Source organism: Cervus canadensis, chromosome X, assembly GCF_019320065.1.
Source record: "Cervus canadensis isolate Bull #8, Minnesota chromosome X, ASM1932006v1, whole genome shotgun sequence".
NCBI classification, from domain to species: domain Eukaryota; kingdom Metazoa; phylum Chordata; class Mammalia; order Artiodactyla; family Cervidae; genus Cervus; species Cervus canadensis.
The window spans coordinates 23,092,719-23,103,147 of record NC_057419.1 but is presented as its reverse complement, the minus strand read 5'-3'; the positions used below and the strand labels follow the sequence as shown (position 1 = coordinate 23,103,147).

At 37.6% G+C, this 10,429-nt stretch overlaps 1 protein-coding gene across 7 annotated transcripts in view; it reads left to right on the top strand.

Annotated features, from left to right (window-relative positions):
- Positions 1-7,421, top strand: part of BCLAF3 (BCLAF1 and THRAP3 family member 3) — a 51,505-nt gene extending 44,084 nt beyond the window's left edge. For 6 of the 7 annotated variants that reach the window (XR_006267444.1, XR_006267443.1, XM_043458350.1 and 3 more), the window contains one exon: positions 6,368-7,421. Coding sequence is in view for 5 of the 7 variants with exons in the window: in XM_043458350.1 (XP_043314285.1) it covers positions 6,368-6,397 (30 nt within the window). In the remaining 2 variants the exon portion in view is untranslated. Of the gene's footprint in view, positions 1-5,631; positions 5,660-6,367 lie in introns of all 7 variants that reach the window. The other variant, XM_043458349.1, reaches the window with a different exon arrangement.
- Positions 7,422-10,429: the final 3,008 nt, after the last annotated feature.

Sequence of the window (10,429 nt, the reverse complement as noted above, 5' to 3'; positions counted from 1 at the left end):
GGGGGGGGGGGGGGGGGGGGGGGGGGGGGGGGGGGGGGGGACTTTGAAGCTCCTGCCCTGGAGAGAAACCTTAATCCAGGCAGCATCTGTACCCTGCTTTGGCTTTTTTGCCCTACTAAGGAGTTCGTTATTTTCGTTATTAGACATCCAGCTAGATTAAGGATGCTTGGTTAATTAATTAATCTAGGTGTCTTGGAGCTTCTTGATTCTGAAATTAGATATGAACCAGTGTATTTGCATATGCCTCAAAGTCCACCAGGAAGGTTTACAGTGATCTTGTCTGGATTCCTCACTCTCCGACCATGTTGAATTGTCGAGGCTTATCATTCATAGCTTGACGTTCTTATGTTCATCTGTAGTACAGTCTGGTTACTGTGCCATCAGACATGTGCTTCTTGTGTCCAGTACCAAACAGCTTCAAGGAGGAGTAGGGGAGATCCTTGATGTGCTCCTAATATATTTTGTCCATTTACCAGAACTGTCATGGCTTCCCTAAAACTACTTTAGCTTCCTAGCTGCCTACAAAGTAGTAAGATTCCAAGGCAGTGTTAGGAACATGCAAAACTAAAATGCTTCCTCCTCATTCATCATGCACTTGTCATATTAACCCAATTCTGGCACCCAAATTCCATTTTATTATGTTTCCTTTGTCTTGGATTCTGTGCTTGGGCTAGAATATAAGGAGGTAGGAGAAGTGTCTGTTACCCCCTGGAAAGAGACTTTTATCCACTGTCATTCATAAGTGCCCCCATGAAATATTCTCTGCTCATCATAGAAAGTTTCCAGAAACTCTTGAGGATCTGTCTGTCTATGTACCAGACTAGGATGGAGAAGCTATTCAGAATTCATGAAGCCCTCTCTGGGAACTTTGCCTCTGAAAAACTGCATTTGGTCAGGAAAACATGCAGCTCCTCAGCGTCCTAAACTCCAGGCATCCCCAGGTACCTCCTGTCAGCTCGGTGCCTACCAGAGCTCTTCTGAATGTGGATAGGAAGAGGGGAAGGAGAGAGCAGAAAGAAACACTGTGGGGAGGAAGCTAGAGACCAGGATTCATGGCTTTGGGGGTTGGAAAAAACCACAGGGGTCATGAGGTACAAAGATAGAGCAGGAACCAAGATCAGATGAATCAACAAGAACCTATTGTGCTCCTGCTGTATCCCTTGAGTTGAAGGATGCTGGGGCACAAAAGAAGTAATGATTGTGATGCTTGCACAACTCTGTGAACACACTAAAAACCATTGATTGTATTTTTAAATGGGTGAACTGTATGGTATGTGAATTATATCTCAAGGTGTTAAAAGTTAAATCACATTTGCTCTTCTCCCCAGACCACTGATTTTTCCTCAGGGTCTGTAGCTCTCACAGCTAGCCAGCCAGGCTAGAGACTTGTCCTCCTCACCCTCCTAATTCTTTGACTACAATTGTCCCAGGTGTTCCTATTTGTTTAACTCATCTATTGCTCCAATTCACTGCATGTCATTCCACTCTGTGGATGTCTTATTTATTTCAGTGATTTTCAAACTTCTTTTGCTTACATACCCTAAAAGTACAAAAAATTATCTACCTCCCTGTACATATTTAGGTTGGTATCTAATACTTTTTTATCATAATTTTAATTTGTTAGATAGGATATAATTTATGGCATATTATAAATAGAGAATCTTAAGTAAAATTGTTACGTCATCATTTTAAATCTCTTCGGTGAACCTGCACACCACAGGAATTTGATAACTAGCATCCATTTTTTAAAATACGCAGACAGGCTCTTTTAACAAGTGAGAAATACTACATCATTCCTTTTTTTTACCTTGAATTTGGATCCCATTTGCCCCATAGACTTTTATCTTTGAAAGTCTTTTAGTGCTCACCAAATAAAATTTGACAGATAATATTAATAGATTTCTATGACTATTAGGTTGGATTGAATTAACATTACAGCCAATCACAATATTATAAATATATTACAGATTTTGTTAAGTAGTGATTAAACAAAATTTTTATTGGAAGTGCATTTCTCTTTTCAATTAGTTTGTGTTCATAGATAAATATTACGTATTACTAGAGAATGTATAGGATAATATTGTTCAATTATCGATTCTAATGTATTTTTTCTTTTTGTAGATATAAGTCCTAAGAAACCTTGTTTATAGGATTGTATAGATGGAAATGAAAGGACTTTTATTATAGCAGTGCCACTGAGTTATTTGGACTCACTCTGAATTATAGGCCAGAAAATCACTTAGTGATCTGTTATCAAAAAGTATTTGAATATTCTTTTACTGACAGGTTGATTTTGTCCTCCTACAGTTAAACTAAGGCAAAGAAATGGAAAGCATCTGACTTGCAGAAGTATGATCTTTATTACTAGCTACTAGGGTTGATTCACTTTCTTGACACCATCACCAGTATTTCCAGGCGCCACTTTTTGGGGGGAGGGGCCCCAGGTGATGCAAAGTACTAAGATTCAGGATAAGAAGGTGTATCTTTCTAGTATAAAAAGGAAGGGAATCGGCCTTAACTAATTGTACAGGCAGATTAATTTTGGAAAGCAAGCATTGAGCATTTGAAGGTCTGGAAATTAATCCCCTCCAAACTGTCTGTATCCACATACACTCTGGAAAATCGTCATATACCCCTAAGAGTATGTGTTACCCCAGTTTGATGATAGCTGACTTACTTAACCACGCCTCTGTTGATGACTTAAAAAAGTTAAAGTCAGTCATGTCTGACTCTTTGTGACCCCGTGGACTATACAGTCACATGGAATTCTCCAGGCAAGAATACTGGAGTGGGTAGCTGATTTCTTCTCCAGGGAATCATCCCCACCCAGGAATCGAACCCAGGTTTCCTGCATTGCAGGCGCAGGATGTAATGTTGCTGTTGATGACCTAGGGATAGTTTACAGGTTTTCTTTATTTCTGTAAAGCAACTGAGCGCATTGACATTTTGGTGTCTTGCCATGGCTTCGTTTTGCCTCATTTTTGTTTTCACCAGAAGCACATGAAAGGGCCTGTTTACCTATGCCTAGCCAGCACTCCACATTATTAATCTCTATTACCCGTTGTCAGTCTAAGAGCAGAAAATAGTTCTCATATGCCTTTCTTCAGTTACTAATGATGTGAGCATATTTTTTATGTGTTACTGGTCATTTGTATTTCTTCCCTCAGTTTTCTTATTTCTATGCTCTACCAGTGTTTCTGTTGAGGGTTGGTACTTTTTCTTACTGCTTTGTGGGAGCTTTTGATTTACTGAGGGCATTAACCTGTCATGCATTTTGCTGCTATTTATTTTATGTTTGTCAGCTTTTATGGTGGCTTTTACATTACCAATCTGGTAAATTTTCATGCATCTGTCAGGTTAATCCTGTATGGCTTTTAGATTTCATATTATGTTTGTGCTTATAAAAATACCTTACTGTGTTTCCTTTAAGTAGTTTTATGGTTAATTTTTTCAATATATAAATACTTGTTCCTTTTAGAATTTGTTTTTATGAAACAATATAGGGTCAGGATCTACTTTTTTTCCCAATGGATAGTCAGTTTTTCTAACACTGCTTATTGAGTAATTTGTCCTCCCCCCTCCCCAACTGGAAATGCCACCTTTGCTGTGTGTTGCATTCTTAGGTATTCCAGGGCTTTTCGAGGAATCTTTGGAGCCTCTAACTTGCTTGCTTGCTCCTGTCCCTTTGCTAGTAACACAGTTAATTGTCCCAAAACATAGTCTGAGTCATATCACTCTTGTGCAAACATCTTCCAAGGATTCTGTTGCCTATTAAAGAGACCAGACTTGTTAGCCAGGTCCAGCTCTAAGCTGCCCTTCTAACCACATTTTCCCATGTGCCCTCTGTTTTTTGGAGCATAATATGTTTCATGTATCTTTATCTTTGTTCATGCCGTTCTCTTAACTAGAAATTGCCTCCAGATCCCCATTCTTTCCTTATTAAACCCCCTCTTTCCTTTTAAGATCCACTGTAAAGTCTTATGAAAGCCCCCTCTTTAGCTCTTGCTTCATTTGGTCTCTAACTGTTGCTTCTTACCTTTCTATTTCCCCAAATAGTTGATCAACTCCTTGAGGATAGAGGGAACCTCATTAGTGTCATGTCTCCCCCTACTACCTTTCATACAGTCTGTCTTTTAAAATGCTTGTTGAATGGAATCTAATCACAACACACACAAACACATACACATCTATAGCTCTAAAAAGTTAGCACACAGCAGCAGTTGTGTCAGTGGTCTCGAGTACCACCCCAGGTTCAGTGATTCACTAGGAGGAATCAGAGGATGCAGCCTGTGGTGGCACTGGTAGCTGTGGTGTTCAGCGGAGTGCTGTACAGCACAGTCAGCACAGAGAGGTGCATGGACAAAGTTCAGAGGACAGGGGGTACAGGTTTTCAAGAGTCCCATCCCAGTGGAGTCACACAGGATGTGCCTGAGACCCCAAACAGTGAGCTGTTTGGGGGCACGTGTGAAATGTTGCCAAGCAGGGAATCTCGTTAGAGACTTAGGGCCCAATGGTGGTCATGTAGGTACCCCCCGCCAGGCACATAGCACATTCCAGACTCTGAGCTAGAAAGCAGATATTCAGCATAGACCATGTTGTTTGCACAATTTATGCACTCATCAATGGTGAGAACCTCCTGAAATCTAAATTGTTAGATGCCAGCCAAAGTCCAGCTTTATAAGCAGGCCTTTCAAAGGATAGTGGTGAGATATGCTATATTCACTCTTTTCTGCACAGCCATATTTTTGAAGAGCTTGTTTCCACAGGTGGAAGTGCCTGAAGAGAGGTGGAAAAGATCAGGATGTTAGAAATGGTCAGGGAGTATATGCTAAGTACTGTGATTTCTACTGTCTTTACCGAGGAGGGAAGTTGGAAGCTCAGTCTTGGAGAGCAGGACTTAGAAGCAGCTACAGCCAAAGATCCATTTTTGTCAGTAGAATGTAGAGTTGGATAGAGACAGGAGTGTGCAAATTATAGAGGACCTGGAAATCTGGGTAGAAAAGAGAGGACATGAGGTGGTGGCAGTAGGACGTCTTCCTAGACTGAGGAGGAGAAAACTCTGTCTGAGGTTGAGGGCTTGGTGGGCAGGTTCCAGGAGGAGGCACAATGGAGGAAGACCAACAAGGAAATACTTGCAGTGACACAAGTGTCAAGTTATGAACACCTCGACGAGGGTGGTACTCACATGTCTAGTTCAGCATTCTACTTAACATAGGTTTTCAAATAATTGGAAGAATGTCGGGATCAGTCTGAGAGTGAGTGTAGAAGAAGCCATGTCAGGGGTGAAGGTGATGCAGAATAATTATACATTTTTACAAACAAAATGTTTCAGTTGAAGGAGTTTTTCAGTATTACAGTTAATGTTTATTTTTAAAGTTGTTAGTAGGCAGCAGATATTTGAAGATCAATGTAAATGCTATTTATATTATATAATGAGTAAAGAAATAAGATACAGTGAACTCTGGCTCTATTTAAAGGAATGATGTTGACAAAAATATATATGTATGTATCTTGAACATTTCATTAATCAAAATAGAAGAATTTTCTATCAGTACTGTTTTTGTTTGGAATTAGACATTTCCATACGAATATAAGTGCCAAAAAATAAATCAACTTTTAAATTTCTTTCAGTTTTAATAATATAAGATCCTAGTAAAAGGTAAGGCTATATGTATTAATAAGTTTTTTAATGTCCCAGAAAAACATGCCATTCTACCATTTTTGCTCTTTTATTAATTGCATGGTCCTGTGTCCAGTTTGTGGTTGGTAATTTAGTATTTTGCATAGCATCACAATATAGAATTCACATTTGTTAAGTCGTAGTCTTATTGTTATTGTGAATTCCTTTTCCTGTGTTTATTGAAACCATACATCTTCGTACAATGTAGGTAACCATCCAAAAGCAAGAAAGCTTTAACCCCTCTAATAGCTTTCTCTGCTGTTATCAGTTAAGCTAGAAGAGTCCATGTAGTTTTAGAATTAGATGCCATATGATGACAAAGATAAAGGTTGTGTGCGTGTCATATTGGGGTCTGTTTTTGAGGGACTAAGGTTTAAGAGTCTTGATTTTTCTTTCAGGGATGTCCCCAGTGAAACTCACCCAAGTAGCTAAATGCTATTTTCATTAACTTACTAATACTAGCCTATTGAGTGCCATATATTTTCTTTGTCCTACTGACACCATTTGATAGCTGCTTTGATGTGTTTTGTTGTTACTTTCTGTCTTTGGCAATATATATATATATATATATTATAAGTGGTAATAATTAAAATATTTTGAAAATTGGAGTGTAAACAAAATTCTAGCTCAGATGTTTGAACCGACAATTCTTTTGAAGACCGTATTTCTCCTGTTTTCTCTCAATAGGAATATACAAACATTGACCCAGCAGTCTAATCGGAAATTGTTATAAATGGAAACGACACTACAGGACGACATTTGGGAGCATCTTTTTATCAAGAGTTAGAATTGGCACTAAAGCACTAATACTGTAACTTTCTTGATAAAATAATTTTATTTTTCTGTAGTGGAATGCTGCAACTTTTTTACACTTAACAATTGCTTTTAAATTACAGTATTCAATTTAAAAGTTGTATTAACTACAGCTTCTTTTGCAAAAAGTCTCAAAAGGGCATTATTTGTTGATGCATTTTTCTCTGAGCATGGTTTCATAGAGAACTGAGTTATATCCAGACGTTTCTATGTTGAAAGTTTTGCTTATGAAATAAAAACAAAACAAAGTATATGAATTGTATAGTGTCTGTACATGAAAGAACTTTAAACAGTGGCCTTACATAGCAATTTTTATATCAGATTTTTCTTTTTCTGATGACATTTTGGCTTACAACTTGAAGTTTTCTTAAGCTTCTAAAGATCGAGGTCTATATAGACCTTCATACATTTCATATTATGACATAAGAAAGCGCAAAAAAGGTGCTTCAAATTTTCCATCAGGTAGTTATGAGTGCACTGAATTTTTAGTAATTGGTTCATTCAGTTTTTTTCCACAATTATTTGTTCTTTTCCAGTTTCAAAATGCTATTGTGGAAAATACATAAAGGTTTTATAATCTATATTCCATCTTACTTTCCCTCAGGGTAAGCTTGTGCATATCATATTTTTAAAGGCTTTTAAAAAATTGACAGACAAAAATCTCATATTTGGAAATTGTACTTTACTACAGCATTACACATTTTGCAAGCACATAAAGTGTTTATTTTCAGTTCAGTTGTATTGAGTACCTACTATGTGTAAGATAACATCGATGAGACTTTCAATGATATTTTAAGTCTCAATACCTTGTTTCTTTGTTTCCTGTTTTCTGCTTAATAATAATATACATTCCCACTTACATTTTTGTCAAATGTTTAATTGTAACGAAATAAAATACTATTGCTCCTTCTGCTTGAAGCAATTACTTGCCAGTTTGTGAGAACATTAATTTCGTATGAGAATTACAGCCCTAGGTATGACCTGTTGATGTTTAAACCACTGCTCTGTACTTAAAAAGACCAAACATAATATACTAAAGGTTGAGAGAGAAATTGGCATTCCTGGTTGAGCATCCCCTGGTCACGTTTCTTTCTCACTGGTTTCACAGACCTCAAGAGGCACTACTATTCTGTTGGTGGTTTTGCTGCTTTTAAAATCTGATGGGTTGGCGAAATCTGGGTAAAGCGTACATAGGATTTCTGGATCATTTCTTATATCTACATGTAAAGTCAATATAAATTTCAGTTTTTAGAAAACCAGCCATAATCTTATCACAGAAAACTACTATAAATATTTTGGAGGATATGTTTTTTTAATTAGAAAAACTATTGATTATGTAGATACATAATACAGACCATATTTTATCCAATAAACCCTGCATTTTTCAGTGGTTTTTAGAAAAAGGTTGGGGGTACTTTCAGGTGGAAGGAAGGAGGAAAAAGTAAAGCAGGATCAGAAACTCTCCTTTTCCGTTATCTAGCAGACTCAAAAACTGGCAACCACAGGTTCGCCAGCAGCAACCAAGCAAGGAAACAGGGAAGATGCCAATGCAACAGGGCATGGTGTGACTTGCAGCTCCCCCCACCCCTTGAGTAGTACTGAGCAAAGAAACTGGAGTGATGGGGAGCCCCAGTATGGATGGAGGGACTGATGCAGCGACCAGGTCATGTGGAGGAGACTCAAGGAAAATCCTTGGGAAGGTGAGGGCTTTACTACTGTCTCAGGACCTCAGGGGAAGGGGAAAGATTCACCAGGACAAGGCACTCTCCAGGTTGCAAAGTAGCCTGGGGAAGCCAAAGCCCACAGAGTAAGATACACCTTTGGGTCCAGTGAGCACCAGTTCTGGACACTTAATGGGAACCCAGACAAGAAAGGATACCAGGTTCCCCAACAAAGTCCTGCCTAAAGGAATGGTTATTATTACTAGCTCTGAATCCAGTAAAATACACAACTAAGATTTTTAAACCGAGGAATCAGAGTTGTAGAATAGAATGTTACTGTTATAAATCTTGACAGAAATGAAAGTACATTAATCAGTTGAGACATGATGGGGGTGGGGTGAGGTGGTGTGGTGGGGAAATGGGATGAAGACTAAGAACCAACCACCTCATCTTTCATGGGCAGATGTCGTGTCAAGTTATACTATCTAAGATTGTGATATAAAATAGAAAACAAAAAATCTTGTTTTTCAGTCTTTCTTGACCTAATGCAGTGGTTCTCAAAGCCTCATTCCCCAACCAACACCACCAGCATCACCCATGAACTTGTTAGAAATGCAGATTCCTGGCTGCACTGCCAGCCTGCCAGATCAGAAACGGTGGGGATGGTCCAGCAGTCTGTTTGAATAACCCCTCTAGGGGATTTGGATGCTCGCTCAAGTTTGAGAATCACTGACTTAGTGCTTTTAGGAACCAGTAGCCCTTGTATTTATCAGAAGTTCATCAATACCTTCAGTTTCACTTCTAATTTTTTTTCTGTAGCATTCAAATAACTGAAACCTTTAAAAATAGCCATTTTCACCATCAGTCCTGTCTGTGCATGGATAGAGAGAGGTCAGGACACATGCCTACCCACTGTTAACTCAGATGATTTTTGTAAGTGATGGGATTATGAGTGACTATTTTTCTGTATTCTGGTTGAATATAATGAATGTTGTATCATTTTTATAAAAGGAAGCCATTTTTTAAGTAGTAATATTTCATCCTATCCATTTTATATGTTGCTAAAAATTTATGGAAACAGGTTTTACCTCCAAGGGCTACTACCCTACTTCTCCTTAGTCCAGAGGGGTTTGCTCCCTGTGTCCCTCCCACATCATCAAATGTGGATAAACATATTTATGTGTTCCATTAGCTTTTAATAAACTGATTTATAATATTTGATATAATTATATATAATTTAAATTCATTTAGAATAGTATATAAAAGGAAGAAAAATTCAACAGTCACACTGCTCATATATATTTAGTGTTAAACTAACTTTTGCTATTTTTTATTAGTCTTTTTCTGAGCTTTATCATTTTGGTAGTTGAGATAATACTTTATGTATATTCAGCCTTTGTAGATAGTCACACACATGTTTAAAATGTGTTTGCAGTTTGTATGACATTCAACTTTACATATTTTAGAGGACAAGGAGAATCTTGTTCCCAGAAAGCAAAAAATGTTTTCTAAAACCCTGAATTATTAACATTAAGACAGCATGTTTGTTTTTGCTGTACATATCATTTATGATATTAAAAGCTAGATTAAATTTTACAGGTAATTTTCTGAAGTAAATTCTTACCTCAAATTCTAATCCCTTCTAATGATACTTAATAATTCGTAAGAAGAAATTGACTCCAATGTTGTGAATTTCTTGCTGATGAGAATTTTCTGCAAGGGATTGCAGAGAATACAGTGTGACTTACTTAATGGTCTCTTAAGGACTATGGTGGAAAAATGCCCAGAAGTTCCTCAATAAGCTAAACATGGAATTACCATAGGATGCAGCAGTTTCACTCTTAGGTATGTGTATACCCACAAAAACTGAAAGCAGATACTTAAAAACTTGTACTCACTGGCATTTTTCACAAAAGCCAAAAGGTGGAAGCAACCCAAGTATCCATAGACCGTTGACTAGATAAACAAAATCTGGTCTCTCCAGACCATGGAATCTTATTATACAGCCATAAGAAGGAATAAAGTGTTGATACATGCTACCTCATGTGTGAGTCTTGTCAACATTATGCTTAGTGAATAAGCCACAAAAGAACAAATACATGATTCTATTTATATGAAATATCTAGAATGGATAGGAAATAATTTTGCTTTCTATTTTAAAAAATTTCTCCATTGCTTTGGCTCCTACTCCAGCATATGCAAATATTTCTAACCTCCAGGAAATTTAGAATTTTGCCTTTTTTCTCCGATATTCTGAAAGTTTTCAATGATGGGT